This window comes from Conger conger, chromosome 5, assembly GCF_963514075.1.
Source record: "Conger conger chromosome 5, fConCon1.1, whole genome shotgun sequence".
NCBI lineage: Eukaryota > Metazoa > Chordata > Actinopteri > Anguilliformes > Congridae > Conger > Conger conger.
Genome location: NC_083764.1, coordinates 10495024 through 10515776, shown reverse-complemented (window position 1 = coordinate 10515776; position 20753 = coordinate 10495024). Strand labels below are relative to the sequence as shown.

Sequence of the window (20753 nt, the reverse complement as noted above, 5' to 3'; positions counted from 1 at the left end):
AAGCACACTTGTGTGAGCAATGGCACATTATATCATTAATCTGCTGAAGGAATGCATTTAAAGACAACTATTCCAACCACATACACAGACAAGACTAATGAAAAATATACAAATGCAGTACACACCTGTTCTTTTGGCCCCGGAAGAGGAACTTCCTGCGAATGAAAAAAACAGACAATTCTGCACAAATTTGAAATCAAAGTGTTCCGCGTGGCCAGTTGGGACAGCAAATTACATTAATAGCATTTGGCAGATGCTCTTATCCAGAGTGACATACAGTTTATTAGACTAAGCAGGAGACAATCCTCCCCAACAGCGGTGCAGATCTTATTGTGGCTACGCCTTCGATCAAACCACCGACCTTGCAGGTCGCAGTCAGGTGCCTTAACCACTACGCTACAGGCTGCCCAAATTCCTTCTCACCTTCTGCTGTGGTACCTTCAAAATCTGACCCGTAAATCTTCAATCAACATCCAGCCCTGGTCTTCTTTTCTCATACAAAATTAACTGAATTATTAGTGCTGCTGATTGGCCAGACTGTCTTCACACCTGACTCCCAGGTAAAGGGAGGGCGGAAAGTTCTCGCTGACCGTTATTTGAGGATCCCTGCATTGCGTCACAGTGGGGCAGACCGAAGACTGACACCATTCTCAAAATTCTGTCTTACTGCAGTTAACAGATCAATACTGACGCACCTGCAGTCATCCTATCGGGACAGGCCCTGCCTCAGCCCACTGCTTCCTTGTTGCAGGGGAAATGTGAACCTGCACCTTTTAGAGACTTACAAGCATCAAACACATGTTTGGCAGCCTGTAGCCTAGGGTTAAGGTGCATGACTGGGCCCCGCAGTTATATCCCCGGTGTAGTCAAGATAGGACTAAAAAGACTGAGCATAGCCCTTAACCCAACATTGCTCCAGGGGGGTTTGTCCCCTGCTTAGTCTAATCAACTGTAAATCACTTTGGATAAAACCATCAGCAGAATGAAAACCATTCTCACAATGGTGCAGTGACATTATAAGTTACCTTATTGTAAGTTACCTGAACTTATTTTTTGGGCAACCGGGGAACATTCTGTTCAATGTTCTGAAAACGTTGCGAAGCAAAACGTTCTTAAATCGCGGTTCCAGTCATTTTTGTAACGTTATGTGAGCAACATTCTAAATATATGAAATAAAACATTCTTAAATCACATGCATCTACAATGATTCAGGAACGTTATTTTTGTAGCGTTCCAGTGGAACATTCTTAGAACATAAAGATAGCATTACTGAATGTTCTCAGAACATTCCCTGCTAGCTGGGGACATTTAGAGATACATCTCTAACAGCACACCACAAACAAAAGATAAACTTCATGAATATACACATCTGCTTTACTTACCGCTGTAGTCAATTTGTTGGGAGGTTCCTGTGAATCACAAGATTTACACTTCTGATGCACATGAAGGTATTGACGGTGGTTATATAAGAAAATAAAACCAAACTCCATTTAGGTGCACACCCAGCATAATTCATGAGATTAACTACACCCCTAAGAGGTGCAATATCACCAATGATGTGTAATTTCATTGTGTGATGGAGACTTTCTCCTTGAACTATTCCTTCATGTATGGCTGCAAGACAACATGTCTGCTATCACACCTATGCATGGTAAAATGTTAATTATAACATTGTTTTAAACAGCAAAAGTATTTTTGTTTGTTTTGAAACAAAAGATTTCCTGGGTATCTGTACTAATCTGCACTGACAGTCATTTAATCTTACCTTACAATATAAAAGATTATGTTCTACATCACTTGACATAAAAGATTCTGCTAAATGAATACATGTAAATGTAAACGACAATGGTAAACCAGATAGTCACACGTAATGAATATGAACAACTGCAGTACGTACATTAGGCAGCTCCTGTACAGGAGGAGGTGTTTTCTGTGGATGACAAAAATATTTACAATTCTGAGGTACATGAAAGCAATTAAAGTATGTTCTTTTCAGTTTGGGATGGTGTGTTCTCTTTTCATTTTCAACCAAAAATGAATAAGAAAGATGTTAACCAGGACACACAGTGTCATTAATGCAAAGCACCACTCTTATTTAGCACCCCCAAATTTGAGCTACTTCTGAGTGAGTTAGTGAGTGAGTGAGTGTGAGTGAGTGAGTGTGTGAGTGAGTGTCTGAGTGAGTGAGTGAGTGAGTGTCTGAGTGAGTTAATTAGTTAGTTAGTTAGTAGCCTTGTCCATAAGGTGAGCCAGGTCCATGAGAAATAGTGAATGAGGTGTAATTGTTATGCTGGGGGGAACAGAGGAACCAGAAGCAGACAGGGGTGCAGAAAAATGGCGATTTAATTACAGCAGGGGCAGACAGAGCAGAGTCGAAAAACATGCCAGGGTCAAAACCAGGAGGTCCGTCCAAAAATGCAGAAGTACAAAATCCAACAAACAAAGAAGAGTCCGGGGAAGCATGCAGGGGTCAAAACCAGAAAACCAAGAGCAAGGGCAAGGACTCAGGAACAAGGGCAAGGAAACAAGGAGGCGGGAACAGGGGGACGGGAACAGGTGAGACACATGAAAGGGTAATAGGACAATAACGAGGGGGAAACAAAAACGTGGACTGGAATCACAAAGACACACATGTAAAACAAACGGCTCCGGACTAGGGAGTAGACAATTTGCAGAGAATCAGGAGATGCAGAGATACAGAGAGACAGGTGCGAATACTTCGCTGAAACTAAACAAGTAATCAGTGATAGAATAGGGAGGTGGAGTTACAGAACAGAATTGAAACTGGAGATGCATTAGTAAGTTAGTTAAGTGATTTAAATTACAAATACCCAAAACTAGTGAATGTTAGTTTGTTAGTTTGACAAACATATTAGTGTGTTAGTATAATTAGTACGGTACAAATTCTATGTTAGTTGGGATTAGTATATTAGTGCTATGTACAAACATGAAATGGAGAGAAAGCAGGAAGTAAGGAATGTAAGACTGGAAGGAAGACTGAACCCCGGAACTACCGTAAACACCCGAATAGTGGGGCACACAGACAAGGGAGTGACTGGGCTAGAAAACATTCAGACTCAGACATCACAGGGGAAGACGAGTGCAAAGACTAACGAATATAAACAGAACACCAGACATGAATATGAAAAATAATAAATTACAAGAATGATGATAAAAAACAATGATAAACTAACACACAGAACACAGGAACATAACAGTAATACCTTTGAATATTTCTTTAGGTGCCTCAGTGTTTTCCTGGGTATCTGTACTAATCTGCACTGACAGTCATTGAGTCTTACCTAACAATATAAAAGTGTCTGCTAAATTAATACATGTAAATGTAAACGGCAATGGTAAACCAGACATAGATAGTCCCATGTAATGAATATAAACAACTGCAGTACGTACTTTAGGCAGCTCCTGTACAGGAGGAGGTGTTTCCTGTGGATGACAAAAATATTTACAATTCTGATGTACATGAAAGCAATTAAAGTATGTTCTTTTCAGTTTGGGATGGTATGTTCTCTTTTCATTTTCAACCAAAAATGAATAAGAAAGATGTTAACCAGGACACACAGTGTCATTAACGCAAAGCACCACTCTTATGTAGCACCCCCAAATTTGAGCTACTTCTGAGTGAGTTAGTGAGTGAGTGAGTGAGTGTGAGTGAGTGAGTGAGTGAGTGAGTGAGTGAGTGTCTGAGTGAGTGAGTGTGTGAGTGTGTGAGTGAGTGAGTGAGTAAGTGAGTGTGTGAGTGAGTGAGTGAGTGTCTGAGTGAGTGAGTGTGTGAGTGTGTGAGTGAGTAAGTGAGTGTGTGAGTGAGTGTCTGAGTGTGTGAGTGAGTGAATGAGTTAGTGAGTGAGTGAGCGAGCGCGTGAGTGAGTGAGTGAGTGAGTGAGTGAGTGAGTGAGTGAGTGAATGAGTGAGTTAATTAGTTAGTTAGTTAGTAGCCTGGTCCATAAGGTGAGCCAGGTCCATGAGAAATAGTGAATAGGTATAATACCTTTGAATATTTCTTTAGGTGCCTCAGTGTTTTTTCCACAGCTTCCTCATTGGTTGGACATGTGAATAAGCCTTTGCCTTCGTAGAATAGACAGTCTACTGTGATCACATCACTTTGGCTCATATATCTGCTGCTGTCGTACACAACACGATTTGGGTCAGCCGTGTGGTGCATCATCACCAGAATGGCAGGCTGATTAGCTGCATAGAGACAGGAGGAAATAACAAATAATGTACTCTGTCGAGGAAATTAAACACATAACATGCTGTATGTATACAGTATGTGTGCATACATACATGTACACACATACCCACACACACAGACGCGCAACGCACACACATACAGTGCATTCGGAAAGTATTCACAGCGCTTCACTTTTCCCACATTTTGTTATGTTACAGCCTAATTCCAAAATGGAATAAATTCATTTTTTTCCTAAAAATTCTACACACAACACCCCCTAATGACAACATTAAAGAAGTTTTTTTGAAATTTGTGCTAATTTATTAAAAATAAAAAACTAAGAAATCACATGTACATAAGTATTCACAGCCTTTGCCATGAAACTCAAAATTGAGCTCAGGTGCATCCTGTTTCCACTGATCAACCTTGAGATGTTTCTGCAGCTTAATTGGAGTCCACCTGTGGTAAATTCAGTTGATTGGACATGATTTGGAAAGGCACACACCTGTCTATATAAGGTCCCACAGTTGACAGTGCATGTCAGAGCACAAACCAAGCATGAAGTCAAAGGAATTGGCTGTAGACCGCCGAGACAGGATTGTCTCGAGGCACAAATCTGGGGAAGGGTATAAGTTTCTGCTGCTTTGAAGGTCCCAATGAGCACAGTGGCCTCCATCATCCGTAAATGGAAGAAGTTTGGAAACACCAGGACTCTTCCTAGAGCTGGCCGCCCGTCTAAACTAAGCAATCGGGGGAGAAGGGCCTTAGTCAGGGAGGTGACCAAGAACCCGATGGTCACTCTGTCAGAGCTCCAGCGTTCCTCTGTGGAGAGAGGAGAACCTTCCAGAAGGACAACCATCTCTGCAGCAATCCACCAATCAGGCCTGTATGGTAGAGTGCCAGACGGAAGCCACTCCTTAGTAAAAGGCACATGGCAGCCTGCCTGGAGTTTGCCAAAAGGCACCTGAAGGACTCTCAGACCATGAGAAACAAAATTCTCTGGTCTGATGAGACAAAGATTGAACTCTTTGGCGTGAATGCCAGGCGTCATGTTTGGAGGAAACCAGGCACCGCTCATCACCTGGCCAATACCATCCCTACAGTGAAGCATGGTGGTGGCAGCATCATGCTGTGGGGATGTTTTTCAGCGGCAGGACCTGAGAGACTAGTCAGGATTGAGGGAAAGATGAATGCAGCGATGTACAGAGACATCCTGGATGAAAACCTGCTCCAGAGCGCTCTTGACCTCAGACTGGGGCGATGGTTCATCTTTCAGCAGGACAACAACCCTAAGCACACAGCCAAGATATCAAAGGAGTGGCTTCTTCATGTGATTTCTTCATTTTTTATTTTTAATAAATTTGCTAAAATTTCAAAAACTTATTTCATCTTGTCATTATGGGGTGTTGTGTGTAGAATTTTGAGGAAAAAAATGAATTTATTCCATTTTGGAATAAGGCTGTAACATAACAAAATGTGGGAAAAGTGAAGCGCTGTGAATACTTTCCGGATGCACTGTATATACATTCAGTGAGCACTTTATTAGGTATTCATTAGACTTAGTACGTCTTCTGCTGCTGTAGCCTACCCACTTAGCGATTTGATGTGTTGTGTGTTCAGAGATGCTCTTCTGCATGCCACTGTTGTAATGTGTGGTTATTTGCATTGGTGTCACCTTCCTGTCAGCTTTTACCAGTCTGGCCCTTTTCCGCTGAGCTCTCTCATTAACAACGCATTTCTGCCCACAGAACTGCTGCTCACTGGATGTTTTTGGTTTTTTGCACCATTCTCTGTGAACTCTAAAGACTGCTGTGTACGAAAATCCCAGGAGAACAGCAGTTTCTGAAATACTCTGGCACCAACAATCATTAAATCCTTAAAGGTACAATAGGTAATTTTGGACTTCTAACGCTCAAGAGAGGAATTGCAGCAACAAACACGCACAAACCACAACACTGTTTATCCCACCCCTTCTCTGTGAACATGCTGATGTTGAAATGCCATTGGCTGTGGCAGTTAGAATCAATTTACAACCAATGAGCTTGAATTATTGTACAGCTATATGATGTTTTGGCCCATCAACTGCATATTTTGAAACTCAATTTTAAGGACTATAAACACAGGCAGAGGGTGAGTCAACATGTCAGTGAGCCTTTCTCAATGATAGGAAGGGAATTGCAATGATCTTGTAGTAGTGTTTTAAGACAAAAAGCTTACCTATTGTACCTTTAAATACACATATTTAAGAGCGTAAGAGGAACATTCATGTTGTCCTCACCAGATAATTGGGAGGGCATTATTGGAAATTACCTGGGATTTCCTTCAGTGCTGCATCAATGTCATGTCCAGGCCGGGATGAAACAGGGTAAAATTCCAGAATGACATCACACTCCTCCATACTCTTCACTTCAGTCAGCGGAACCTTTCGAGCAAGTCTGTCCAAAAATGTCTTGTGAGAGTTCCAAGTCCTTCCATCCTCGATGGTAAATAGTTTCACCATCTTTGGCTTTGCAGACAAAATGTGAATTGTCTACATTTGAAATAAGAAATATCAAGAAAAAAGATATATGAATATTATGTTCACAAAACATAACAAAACCTGGCATCCTGCAAGAGGACAACTTCCAGGGTAAATTACCGTTGGCAAGATTATTTTTTTATTACCATTTCCTCTGTCAAGTCATTTCTACTTACTCGAAACAATCACCTTGCAGTGTTGTAGGCAATAACGAAAACAAATGAATAAGAAAAACATTCAAACATAGATATTTCTAGGAGCTCACAAATCGAATGCCATTCAATCCTTCTGCGCTACAAAGTTTATTTCCGCATATGAAAGACATGCCTTTAATTTATAGACAACATCAACATCAGGTAGGCTACTACTAGCGACGCCACCGTAGTAATCCGGAAGGGCTGGTGGATTCGAGGCCTCTGGCACTGGGATCATACTAAAGACTTTACCCCTTTTTCCAAAAGGACAGGGTTACGACACACATAAGTCTCAGTCTCTGCTTGTTGCAACATAGCAAAGAGGTGATTAGCAGCTTATGGCTCGGTGACAGTGCCTGGTATCACGGGTTTTATACTTTCACTTTCTGTAAAGCTAGATATTAATACGCATACTCCCGAGTTTATGTTATTTAATAGTATTCTAAAACTTTACATGGGCTACAGATCCAAAAATGATTCTACTCGGCAACAACTAGTCTGACTAGTTTAGTAGTTTTGCTTCTCGTAGACTACCCGGTATGCAATCACAATCACAAAAAGCATTAGGATTGAAATCACGCATATACCCTATTCGTCTAGGTAAGCGCATTAAGCACCGTCTGAATGAAGAGAGTATTATTATATAGCCAATTTATACTCACGTTTATAAAGAATTTTGACGATACGGTGTTCACGTCGGAATGAGCGAGATCCTGGCCAACGTGATTGTGTCTCTTTGCTGTGTCCTCTAAGTCTAAAACACACGTATACACTATTTATACTGCTCATATGCAAAGAAAAAGTGAAACGGAAAGAGAGAGAGGGCTTTGTTGCATTTGTTTTAGTTTCGCTTCTGCCATCGTGTAAGGCGATGGTTTATTTTTAATAAACTAAACATTAAAGGCGGCTGCTGCTATGGTTTATTTTGAATAAACACGTGCACTATTTAATATAAAAATTGATTTATATTTAAAAATATATATATGTATATAATTCTGTATATGAAATCAATTTTAAAGATGAAGATTTGTATCCAATTAACAAAACGCAAATATTGAAAGTGCGTCCAAGCTTGGTTGAGGATGGAGAGGATGGTGAGCAGACCGGTTGGGTTCAGCAACAACACGCGTGATGTTGATTTTCGGCTGACGCATCTCTTTGTCCATAATCATGCCCAGTTAAGCAATTGATGAGAACTGACGTTATTTGTAGACAGAAGGGCAGCATAGAAACAACGGCATATCTGCGTGAGACGTCACAGAAAAATTAAAATTCATTTTAAATGGTTCTTAGTGTGGATGTAACGGGCAATAATTGGATAGGTAATCACTGCCCCCATAAGCATTGATGCTGACTCCCGCGGCTTAAGGGGAAACTTGCAAAATTAATAATAATTAGGCATAATTGTAACTATTGGTCCGCTAACCACGCGCGCTCGAGGACAAAGCCCTGGCCCCTAGATCAGATCACTATGGGGATAGGGTTAAGGCAGGGGCAGCTGCTCCTGGATCCCCCTCATCTGTATTTTCTGCGCTGTTAGAAATACCCAGTTCTCACTGGCCAACCTCATGGAACCGCCTCCTGCAGTGGTGGTGAATGAGAAGTTTATCTCATTTGCTGTCGCGGAATAGAGGGCGTTTCGAGAATGAAGTCATCTCGCGGTGGGGATGGTAATATGGTGTATTCAAGTGTTTGTCTCAACAGTGCGGCGTATAAGTGCATTTGATTCAGATTTATAGTGATCGCAATTTCTGCGGTCCCTTTTACCGAGCAAAATAATGTTTTCCAAGAGTCCCACTGAGGTAATGTAGGCTAACGAAAAAGCTAAACATCAAGAGGAGAGGAATCGTAGTCCTTCTAAAAGCAGTGAAAGGTACAGTATTGGTGGTCAGACAGACCACAAATCTAACAAATGCAATGTGTAACCAACAGTCGCTGGTTTTCGTGCGTGGAAAATATATAGCGTGCACGGTGAAAATGTGCTCTGCTGTTTGAGTAGACCGCAAATTGTATTCGTTTCAACCGTGGTATAAAGCGTCTCTTTATTTCGAGCCTATTTGCAGACAATGATGGTGGCTCTGTAACACACTAGTACAACACTGCTGCGCTACTGCACTGACAACCAGTCATCACCTAGGAGATCATATTACATTTGGGTTAATGTGTGCTTGGAACTAGTTGTGTCCGATTGAGCTTTAAGGGTTGATGAACACGAAGGTCCTTTTTATACATTTCATCGTTGCGTATTAGACGTGGGGTCAATGTGATATAAAAGTCGAATTTATTTCATTGCGTAAAGTGTTTCGCATGCATTAATTTTGACTGAAGTATGCATCGATCCGATTGATTGTGCCACCTGTTGTCCCAGAAATCATCAATTAAGAAATTGCGTCCTGTAATTTGCTCTAGAATGCTCTCTACGGCAGCAATGCAAGTACAACAGCACTAGACAAATTAGATAATTTAACAGAATAATAATAGAATAGTACCTCTTCTTTAGGGATTACGTGGAACCTTCGTTGAACTGAGAGTTTTGAGAGTCTGAGAATAATTACAGCATCCTCTAAATGCCATTCTGCACATCCCCTGTGGAATTAATCATTCAGCTTTTGGAAGATTCTTGGGTCAAATGATAACCCAGGAGTATTGTGTGTTATTTTATCCAGGCATTAGCTTTCCAGGTGTAATATGGATCATAAAATGAAGACCGTGTCGGCCCCAAACATGACCAGGAAGAGGAAAGCATCAAGGCCGAAACAGAAAGGCAAGACACAAGGTGAAAAACAGAAATCATCGTTTGGTGGATTGGACAAAACTATCCTATTTTGTTTTAGAAAAAACACCCATGATGCTTAGGGTAGGTCTCCTGACGTACTGTGTATATGGTTAACATGCTTTGGACATAATGCTGTGATGGTACTGTCCTTATTCACTTCAGGAGCTTCAGAGGTCTTGGAGACGGGCAGTAAAACAAGCGGAGACAAAAACTCCAGGGTAAGGATAGACAAGCTTTTGGACTACATTAAAAATACCTCCTACAAGGTTCAGTGACAATGAAACCCACCACAATGTGATTTATTGATAGGTACAATAAATGGGGTCAGATGGGAACATCATGTTAATTGTGGGCGTGATTGGGTTCTCTTTCCTCTCCAGTGTGTTAAGATGAGATGTTAATGAAATGTTTGCTGTTACTTAGTATCCTGTTTTATTGCAATGGAAAATATTGTATGTTAATTTCATTTTCCATCTACTTTGTCTGTTCCTGGGTCATTTCATTTAGGTTTCAATATTTATTTATTCAAGTGTCTATATCAATGTTTTTACAATGGAAGGTTAATACTGCAGGGTTGTCCTTGTTATTATTGTTATTGTAAGTTTTTTATCCAAAGCGACTTACAGTTGATTAGACTAAGTAGGTGACAATGCAGGGTTAAGGGCCTTGCTCAAGGGCCCAACGGCTGTGTGGAACTTATTGTGGCTTCACCGGGGATCAAACCATCGACCTTGCGGGTCCCAGTCATGTACCTTAACCACTACGCTACAGGCCACCTTGTGTCTGCTCAGTCATTCTAAAGTGGCTGAGCCGGGGTTTCACCGTATGACACTGCTTTATTGCATAGCAGCCTTTCTAAAGTGGCTGTACATGAAGCAACCTTCTCTGTTGCAGTGGTAGATTGGAGCCAGGGTTTCACCGTATGACACTGCTTTCTTGCAAAGCAGTCTTTCTAAAGTGGCTGTACGGGAAGCAACCTTCTCCTTTGCAGTGGTAGGTTGCAGTCACGGTTTCACCATATGACACTGCTTTATTGCATAACAGTCTTTCTTTTGCTGTCACATTTCAGTGTGAGGAGGAGCAGCCTCAGAAACCTCAGAAGATAAAGAGAACGTATGGAAGAAACAGGCAAGTGCAATCTTTTTCTGTGCTTTTGCGTTTCCCGTTTTCACAGTCTGAAACTACCTTCGGGCCTCCAGTCATGCCCAGTCCCCTTCACCTCCCCATCTGCAGATACCATATGAGGTCTTTCTCATGTCATAGCTGCAGCAAAGGATTCTGGGGTTGATACTGTTTGACATACTGTACCTCAGTTATGAAATTACTGCAATCTCTAAAATGCGTTGTGTAGACCAAACCCTGACTGTTCGGCCCGTGTGGGTGGTAGCTCTCTTTATTTTTGTTTTGAGAGTCTGTGCTTTAATCCTTTGCCTGTACCAGCTTTAGGAAAAAAATAAAAGAAAATCATTATCAACTCTAAGTGACTTTGACCTTTTGGGAAGATCAATTGTCTTAATCATAAAAAATCGTATCTGGAGTGATTTATACAGATGGCATTTTTACATGCAATCCATGCATATACCTGGATGTGTTACTGAAGTCATTTCGGTGATGTACCTTCCTCAAGGGTACAACAGCAACACGCCCAGCTGGGCAGTTTGTGTAGCCAGCCCTTGAGTTGCTAGTTAGTGCTCTGCGTTCTGTGTGCGTTCTGTGTGCGTTCTCTGTGTGTTCTGTGTGTGTTTTGTGTGTATTCTGTGGGCGTTCTGTGGGCGTTCTGTGTGTGTTCTGTGTGTGTTCTGTGTGTGATTTGTGGGTGTCCTGTCGGTGTCCTGTGGGTGTCCTGTGGGTGTTCTGCGGGCGTTCTGCGGGTGTTCTGCGGGCATTCTGCGTGCGTTCTGCTAGTGTTCTGCGGGCGTTCTGTGGGCGTTTTGTGGGCGTTTTGTGGGCGTTTTGTGGGCGTTTTGTGGGCGTTTTGTGGGCGTTCTGTGGGCGTTCTGTGGGCGTTCTGTGGGCGATGTGTTACTGTGTGAGGGATAGGCTCACCGTCTCACCTGCGTCTTCCACGTATCTCCAGTCTTCTGGGCATCCGGAGAGTCCCATTGGGTCACACAGAGGACTCTGGCAGTGATTCGTCCAGCTCCTCGGTGGTCTCCTCCAGCCTTGCCAATGGCAGCGAGGATTTGACCTGTCCATCTCGGAAGCCGGCCCCCTGCCCGGAGGTGACAGGGGGAGGACCCAGCTCGGACAGAGGGAAGGGTAAAGGTGAAGAGACGCATGCTTATGTGTTTAGGATGTAGTGTACAATTTCTGTGTTATCAAGACTGTGGCTCAGGGATATTACATTACATTACTGGGGGGACATGAAATCACGGTCCTCGAGGGCAGAGAACAGCTGGTTTTTACCTGGGAGTCGGGTGTTAAGACAATCTGGCCAATCGGTAGCACTAATTGCTCAGTTAATTACATAGGAGAAAACCAGGGCTGGATTTGGATTTGAACGCCAGATTGCATCAATGGCATTTAGAAGGCACTCTTATCCAGTGTGACTTGCATGATATTTATTGCATATTTATTGATATTAATTTATTACATTTTTTATTTTACATGATATCCATTTGTACAGCTGGATGTATACTGAAGCAATTCAGGTCATGTACCTTGCTCAAGGTTACAATAGCAGTGTCCTACCTGGGAATTGGATCCGCAGTCATTTGGTTACAAGCCCAGTTCCTTACGATCTTTACTACACTGTCACTGCAGATATGGAAGATAATTTGAGGTTCTTCCTAAGTCGCTTTGGCATGCAGTCCACTGGCACCCAGTCGACCAACCGGGGGGCGCCACTAGATTGTGTTGAAACTCGCACCCCAATCCAGCTGAACCCTTCCATGCCCTGGGTGATGCAGTTGGAGTTACCGGCCACAGTCAACACTCTGTCTTAACTCTAGTCTTAACTCTAGTCTTAACTCTAGTCTTAACTCTGCAGCTTCCCCTTCTCATGTCCAGGTCCCACATGATGCAATACTCATGGATTACATTTTTTCCACTCAGATGCTGTGGCAAAGAAGAAACGGAGAATGGAAGACAAGAAGCCCTCCAAGGAAGTGAAGGATAATAAACAGTCAGGTACCTATGTCTCTCTCTCTCTCTCCCTCCCTCTCTATCTCTATCTCTCTCTGTCTTCCTCCTCTCTCTCTCTCTCTGCAAAATTAACCGCAACCCCTCTGTCTGACATTGTTCAAGTCATTGTGGAACGGAGTCAGAGGAATGAACGGCCGGTGGAAACAGACGAAAGGGAAAAGGAAAAGCCGAAAGGGAAAGGATCAGCGATAAAGAAGGACCCTTCTCGCCACATTTCAGGTGAGAAAAGGCAAAATCCGGTTCTCTTTTCTCCTCCACTGCAGATAGCGGGCGCCGTAGAGCCTTCTCTACTACAACAGAGATCTGTCTTGCCCCACTCGCAAAACCAAAAGCATTGTTGCTCCCAAAGAAATCTGCTCCGAACGCATAGCGGTATCAGTGAAAACACAGTAGTCGACGGAGAAAAATGATGTCATTGCCCTTTGGTCCTGTTGAATATCAGACACCAAGAATCTCTTCTCTCCCATCACCACGCCATCTTTGGGGTCTGATTTCCCCTTGGAAGGAATGCATTCACTGCTTACGATGGGAACAAATCCTCCTGTGCCAGTCGACAGGGGTTGGGGTGCAGGGAGTGTGGTGGATGGGGTTCAGGTGTGTACGCAGGTGAAAGTAATGTGATGTTCTTTGGGCAGGGAGTCAGGAGGAGACATGGAATCTGCAGATCGCGGATAAAGGGCGCGTCGCGTGCCCCAACTGCAAAACCGTCAGTCGGAAAACTGTGGAGGGGCTGAAGAAACACATGACAAACTGCAAAGTGGTGTGTGCAATGGCATGTGACACGGTAGACTATTTACTTACCTGATAATATCTTACCGCTGAATAAACATTTTTTTGACGGTCTAGCAAAACTTCTGATGCATGTGAATGAGATCTGGGAATATGGATGGAATTTAAAGCAGGCCAACCTTGTACCTGGAGATCTATCATCTTGTAGGTTTTCACTCCAACCCTAATTTGGCCCACCTAATTTGTACCAATTAGCAACTTGATGAGTTCACTCGCTGTTGAATGAGCTGTGCTGTGCTACGGTTGGAATGGAAACCTACAGGACGGTAGATCTCCATGAACAGCATTGGTGACCCGTGACAAGATTTTTTGTCTTCATCAAAATAATTTATGGTTTTGCATAGAGGATCTAGAAATGAGCACAGTGGTTATCAGACTAGATCAGTGGTGCCAAAGTGATTGTTCACACTACGCTAGCATCACCCGTAGGCCTGTGCTCGTGCCAAACTTGGGCCTGTGCTCGCACCAAACTTACACCTGTGCTAGCGCCAACCTTAGGCCTGTGCTAGCGCCAACCTTAGCCCTGTGCTAGGGCCAACCTTAGCCCTGTGCTAGGGCCAACCTTAGACCTGTGCTAGGGCCAACCTTAGACCTGTGCTAGTGCCAACCTTAGCCCTGTGCTAGCACCAACCTTAGCCCTGTGCTAGCTTACCCTGCTCAGGAGCAGGTTTAGCACCAACTTTTTGGGGTTAGCCCCAGGAATATCCCCAAGCATGGTGCCAAAATAGGGTTAACAAATGCTTGTGTGAACACTGGGTAAGCCAGGGCTAACTACAGTGCAGTGTGAAAAGGTTTTTTTGTGTGTTACTGTACTGTGTATTGAATCTAATTGATTTGTTGATATGTTTCTTTACGCATTGTAGAATCCCTTCACATGTCACCACTGTGGGAAACAACTGAAGTCTTCAACTGGCATGAAGTACCACCTCATGGCCGATCACAATAACCTGGTAAAACCATTTTAAGGTCGTAATCGGAAACTGCACGTTACTCCGTTACTCTTTGCCAGTCGTTTGTGTTCATTTTTGAACTTCCGGTTTACGTTTGTTAGCCCAGCTCAGAGGAGGGGAATAACGAAACAGACGGTCAGTTGGTGAAGGAGAAACTCAGGAAGGTGCTGAAAAGAATGGGCAAATTAAAATGCTCAAAAGAGGTACGGTAGGCCTTCCCCCTCCCCCCCACCTCAACACTTCATGGGGAATTGAGTCACTTTAAGTGGAGTCTTCCAATAATGTACCGTATGACTGTCCATTTCAGGGCTGCAGTGGCAGCTTCACCAGTGTCATGGGCTACCTGTATCACACCAGGAAGTGTGGAAAGGAGGAGGCAGAGCTGAAGAAGTTGCTGCTCAACTGCAGGCATTGTGGGAAGGCCTACAAGTCCCGGGCGGGGCTAGAGTACCACCTCAAATCTGAGCACGGCCCTGTGAGTCCTTGACGGAGACACGTCTGCAGATGTGGAGTCTCAGGATTGGTCAGAACATCTGATGGAATGGAGTGCAACAGCGAATAATTTCACTAAGATACACAAGGCCATGTCTAAATCGTATACAACTTGTAAACGACTTGTAGGCAAGTAGGCAAGTGTAGCAATAGTAGGCAAGTGCACTGATTTGGCCATGGCTTTCGTGTATCTTGCAGTGTTCTATCAAGCAGGGGTTCTGGTTGGGTGGACTTCATTTGTTTAAATATTTAAATGTGTTTATATGGGTTCCATTTGGGCTGAGCCAGAGTTATAATTCTCTAGTGTATACATTTAATAAGTTACAAATGTACTCTTCTGGACAGCTATAAACAACTTATTTCATACTCAGACAGTTGGTAAATCGCATATGCCTTCAAACTGACGGCACCACAGAGGTCCAGATCACAGCGGTGTTTCTCCGCAGACGCCCCCGAAGAGCGATGACGAGGAGCCCAAGGCCCCCGCGGAGCCCAACCCGGAGCGGACCCCCAGCGGGCGGCTGAAGAGGACGTCGGCCCAGGTGGCGGTCTTCCACCTGCAGGAGATCGCCAGCGAGGAGCTGTTGAAAGAGTGGCCCAAGAGGAAGGTGCAGCAGGACCTGGTCCCGGACGACAAGAAGGTGAGCGTCGCCCATCGTCCCCAAATCCCAAACCATTGTATTTACCCTGAACAGAGGGTCTCGGATTTGGGCTTAAGGTTGCCATGGACACCAGCATTGAGAAACAGGACATATACTGTACTTAGCTTTGCTAGGATGTATTGGCATTCCACATTTTACAATTTTTGTGTGCTATCTTTAGTTTTTCATAATTATGCCAAAGGCAAAGTGGGCACTGCTTTTAAGATTCCCCAGATTAACACCTTTGGCCAAATTAGACAATGGCTCCCCTTGGTCTTGAACTGTTTTCAGTCATTTTCCTTGATTATCAATGCCGCAATTGTTTTCACAAAATTACCATCAGTTATGTACTTGCTGATGAAACTTTTTCTGAATTTAATTTATCCTTTAATCTCGCCAGCGTGACATGTGTGACCTGTGTGTTACTTGCCAATTGATTAGTCAGATTGTTGGCATGCTTATGAATCCGGGCGGCCTGTAGCATAGTGGTTATGGTACATGCCTGGGAACCACAAGGTCAGTGGTTCAATCCCCGGTGTAGCCACAATAAGATCCGCACTGCCCTTGAGCAAGGCCCTTAACTCTGCATTGCTCCAGAGGAGGAGTCTAGTCAACTGTACGTCGCTCTGGATAAGAGCGTCTGCAAAATGCCAATAATGTAATGTAATGAATCAAGGAAAATTAATGAAAACAGGTTGAGACCAATGATTAGTTTAAAGGAAAATTTTTTGCCCCACCAATTTCAAATTCAGCTCACCAACTGCCATTGCTCCACCGTGTTCCATGCTGGTGCAGCTGGTTGTTTACTGTGAGTTTACCCCCCCCCCCCCCCCCAGCTGAAGTACGCACGACCAGGCCTGCCTGCCTTCAGTCAAGAGGTCCTCCGCAAATGGAAAAATGAAGTGAAGCTGCAGAGGAAAGTACAATGTCCAAACCAGGTACAGTACTTGATCCAAATATGGTTCTGAAAAGAATATGTATGTAGTGTCAATCATTCAGTTATTATCATTATTCATCCATATTTTTTTCCTATACTGTGTGTGGTGGTCATTTTGTCATTGCTGTCATTTTCCGCAGGGCTGCGATTCAGTCTACACCAGTGTGTCTGGTCTGAAAGCTCACCTTGGACTCTGCTCAAGGGTATGTTCTGTTGTGCCCCTGCATTGTACTGTACCCTTGAATACATTCACAGCTAAATGAGAACAGTGCACATGACAATGTAATGTATGTGTTTAATTTACAGTAACTGCTTTCATTTTGATACTGTTTGAGCAATCGGGGGACTTTCCTTTTGAATTTCCCTGTTGAAGTGCATTCTTCTTCTTTCTCCAGGGTGACTTCGAAGCGGGAAAGTACAAATGCCTGATATGTGATAAAGAGTTCAGCTCTGAAAGTGGAGTGAAGTATCACATCAACTCCATCCATGCACAGGTAAGGGAGCCTGCACTGCAAAAACAAAAGACTATGTTTTAGGCTCACATAAAAACTAAAAAAGTGTTTTAGTCTTAAATTTAGACTTAAAATCGTATTTCTTATTTCTATTTCTAAGCTAATATTTCCATTTTTTGCAGTGTGTAGTGATATTTTAGGCTGGCATGTGAACAGTGTGTTTGTGTTGATGCATAATCAATTGTTCTCCTGCCACCAAATCAAGGCCCATTTCGATCCCGGTGCTGCACTTCACAAAAATGTATCAAATTATGGAGGTTATGATGGTGGAATTTCAGTGGCAGTCTCTCCGTGTTGCTGTTCCAGTCTAATATGATATTTACCGTGTATATGTACATTTTGATCAGGACTGGTTCATTGTGAGCTCAAAAGCATCCAAGAGCTTCGATAAGCTGCTGAAGGCCAAGTCCAAGGGGGCCAAGGCCCAAGCCTGCCCCCCCCAGAGCCCGTCCCTCCGGTTCACCCCGGGGTTCAAGGGCTGGCGGGACAAGAAGCCTCGGGGCGGCGGGGGGCTGATCTCCGTCCTGCGGGCCAAGCCGGGGCAGGAGGACAGGAAGCGCAGGGAGGAGAGGAAGCAGGGCGGCAGGGAGAAGGACTGCTACGACTTCAGCAGCAGCGACAGCAACAGCAGCAGCAGCAGCAGCAGCGCCAGCTCCAGCAGTGACTCCGAGGCCGAGGGCCCCGAGGCCCCGCGGCACGACAAGTGGGCCCTCAAGAGGCCCCTGGCCAGGATCGACGGGGCCAAACGGGCCAAGAACACCTCCTAACTCCGTAACGCCCTGCCGCCTCCCCACCTTACCCCCGCCTTCTGCACTTTTCGTGATGAGGCAAGCTTTTTTTAATTTCACTTCAGTGTTCCCGTTTCAAGAAAGGGAAGTGTGGGTGGGTCGTCTTAATCGCAGCACTAGTGTTTCGTTTGGTGAGAACCGAGGTGGCAAAGCCAGCAGTTTAACCTCCGTATTTTGTGGAATTATTTTTGGTTACCATTGTCTTCGGCTTCAGAGCGCCCATCACCAGTAGTAGTAGCACTCATACGTCACATACTTCATAATGCGGCTGTACTGCCCTTGGTTTTTTGCAACAGCATTAGATCTTCTTCCTATACAGTATTCCCACAAATGCATTGTTGTTGAAGGAACAGGAATTTTGGTTTCAAGACCAAAGGTTATAGCACAACCTTGATGTGTCCCTGTCACCGGAATGCCTTCCTCCAATTGGGTGCCAGAGAGAGGCTACATTACAGTATACTGTAGTGTATAGGTATAGGTACACCAAATAAAATCGACATGTTTGTGATCATATATATACGTATATGATAGACTGGAGAAATGTTTGGCACATCGGATAGTATTGCAGAATAACGTTGAGAACCAGCAGCTGACAGGGTCTATATACTGTATTTCAAAGACATGCAGAGGAACCAGAGGACTTCACACAAAAGGTTTTCTTGCTCATGCTATGATTGTTCTCTTCTGCTTTATATTTATTTTTTTTATTTTTTTCAAGAATGGGGTTAAGTTCCAGGCCATGGATGTGCCTGCCATTCAGCCCCAAATGTATATTGACTTGCACATCACTGTTCAAATTCCGGACTGGATATCATGAATGTCCTCTTTGTATTTTGGGAAGGGAACTAGAATTCATGAACAAAACTTAAAGGAAAGTGGACTCTTCAAATGTTTGTGTACATCTGGCTAATGTATAGGTTAATGTTTACAGTTCTAACCTAGTTTATACATGTTAACCACTTTGCCTTTTGTGTCACAGACGACATCGCATTTATTATTTTCTGTTCTGTACGTATTTCCCCAGTTGCATGCAATGCTTGGCGCATCCACTGGTGATATATGTTTAATTCAAAATGTAATGTGGTGGTTGTCGGTTTTCTTTCCGTAATGCTGGAATGACTGCACCTTCCCACTTTTGAAATGTTAGCAAGTTTGGGAGTTCTTTATTAAAATGCAAAATACCAAAAGGTGCTAAAGTTTTCTATGCTTAAACTGCTTTTTTTATTTGTACTAGTGTAAGAAACCCCCCAAATACACCAAAAGGCGGAAGTATCCGAGAGGTGAAGGAAACGCGTGTAGTCTGAGCAATGCTACTGGAACAGGGTTCATTTTATTTTGTTCTCGTTTATCTGACGCCAAAAGATAAGTTCAACTGCTCCTCTGTTCTAACAGTTCAACAAAAGGAACTGCAAATGTCCGCCAATAGTGTACCCAGAGTTTACAGGAAAACAACAAATCATCAAATAAAGAGTCACAAGATGGCGGTAACAGTGGTCCTGCTGATATCTCTGTTTGTCCAACAAACCTGGTTAACATTTGTATTACAGCTGGATGCTGACTCACAGGTAACTTGCATTACCTGTGGTTTATTCCTACAAGATCTTTATTCAGCAACCAGTGTACTACACCACCAATGACACCAAACTATTTCCCACATCATTAGCTATCTAAAGACACCAAACACTGTATGTGGAAAACCCATGGTTTATACAGTGCTATTTCAACTCATCAGTTCTGGGAGCATTCCACTGAGATGGCAGAATTGCGCAGAGGCAGCACAATGATGGGAGCAATAGTCCTGTATTGACGAGCACTGTCTTTTCATCCAACCTTGCTGACCCTGTGTCAACATGGTCAACACAGTCTGTTTCCTTTTGGGGGTCTGTAGAGAGGCACACTTATGTAAAATGCCCTACACTAGTTAACACCATTCACAACAGCATACTTCACTATCAGAAAGAGTTTGCAAATCCATTGACAAAATGGTATGGGATATCTAAATAAATCTTAAGCAGTGTAGTCAAGGTTTAATCCTCTTCAAAATGTTATCCGAAACCGATTTAAGACTGACGCTCAACTAAATTGTTCCTTACAAATTAAACTGCAGCAACACTGCATTTTAACTTGAACTTTGTATGTTTCACATTTAATTTATTCTACATTGTATTTATTTGCAGACATAATGTTTAAAAGTGAAACACTGTTTAACCATATGTTAGAGTTAGCAGGTCCTTTTAATATATAAAGGAGTGTGCTGTATATGAGTAATGTAACCAAAGCAAGCAGGATGCATGCACTTTTAACCCGTCGAAATGAACTTGTGTCCTGTACTCAGCAACTGTGACCACTGATGTCTGTGTGTGACAGAGCTGTCGCTTGGAGTGCCCTAGTTATGTACTCTTCTCTTTTCAAAACTCCTGGGAGACTCCGCGTGAGGATGAAGGTTGCGTATGAAGGTTATTTGTGCTTTGATGTTTAAATGTTTCACAATAATAATGTGTCCATTGTTTTGTTTTTGTTTTTTCTGTTTTTTTTTTGTAAGAAACGTAAAGGATCATTTTTGAGCACCTGATATATGTATGTAATATATATGTTATTTTAGTGGCTAGCATTATTTATAATGAAAAGTCTGTTATTGATTAGGATAGAGCACTAATTGTATACTTGCATTACTTGTATATTTCTTATTTGTATTTTTCTTATTTAGAAGTATGTACCTTTAAATTTTCTAGCTAGTGAAATGGAAGACTAATCACTGGATTAAAATGTTTATGTACACACAAAATCGTTGTCTTTGTTGGTGTTTTTATTGTTAAGTGAAGG

At 43.0% G+C, this 20753-nt stretch overlaps 2 protein-coding genes and 1 long non-coding RNA gene across 3 annotated transcripts; 2 read left to right on the top strand and 1 right to left on the bottom strand.

The window, feature by feature from the left end:
• Nucleotides 1–130: 130 nt before the first annotated feature.
• On the bottom strand, nucleotides 131–7696 carry si:ch211-245h14.1 (uncharacterized protein LOC563420 homolog). Its single transcript, XM_061243866.1, has 6 exons — nucleotides 7564–7696; nucleotides 6500–6719; nucleotides 4007–4206; nucleotides 3412–3444; nucleotides 1898–1930; nucleotides 131–1409 (listed from the first exon to the last, which is right to left on the bottom strand). The coding sequence occupies exons 2-6, from the start codon at nucleotides 6687–6689 to the stop codon at nucleotides 1323–1325; spliced, it is 543 nt and encodes a 180-aa protein (XP_061099850.1). The 5' UTR covers nucleotides 6690–6719; nucleotides 7564–7696; the 3' UTR covers nucleotides 131–1322.
• An 879-nt stretch (nucleotides 7697–8575) lies between these two features.
• On the top strand, nucleotides 8576–9899 carry LOC133128112 (uncharacterized). The gene is made up of 3 exons (XR_009708721.1): nucleotides 8576–8774; nucleotides 9568–9677; nucleotides 9840–9899. It is a non-coding gene; the product is annotated as an uncharacterized LOC133128112 (long non-coding RNA).
• A 1868-nt stretch (nucleotides 9900–11767) lies between these two features.
• Nucleotides 11768–20715, top strand: znf512 (zinc finger protein 512). The gene is made up of 12 exons (XM_061243172.1): nucleotides 11768–11936; nucleotides 12732–12806; nucleotides 12924–13040; nucleotides 13457–13605; nucleotides 14474–14560; nucleotides 14662–14763; nucleotides 14868–15035; nucleotides 15499–15693; nucleotides 16530–16631; nucleotides 16771–16833; nucleotides 17026–17124; nucleotides 17490–20715. The coding sequence occupies exons 2-12, from the start codon at nucleotides 12758–12760 to the stop codon at nucleotides 17907–17909; spliced, it is 1551 nt and encodes a 516-aa protein (XP_061099156.1). The 5' UTR covers nucleotides 11768–11936; nucleotides 12732–12757; the 3' UTR covers nucleotides 17910–20715.
• Nucleotides 20716–20753: the final 38 nt, after the last annotated feature.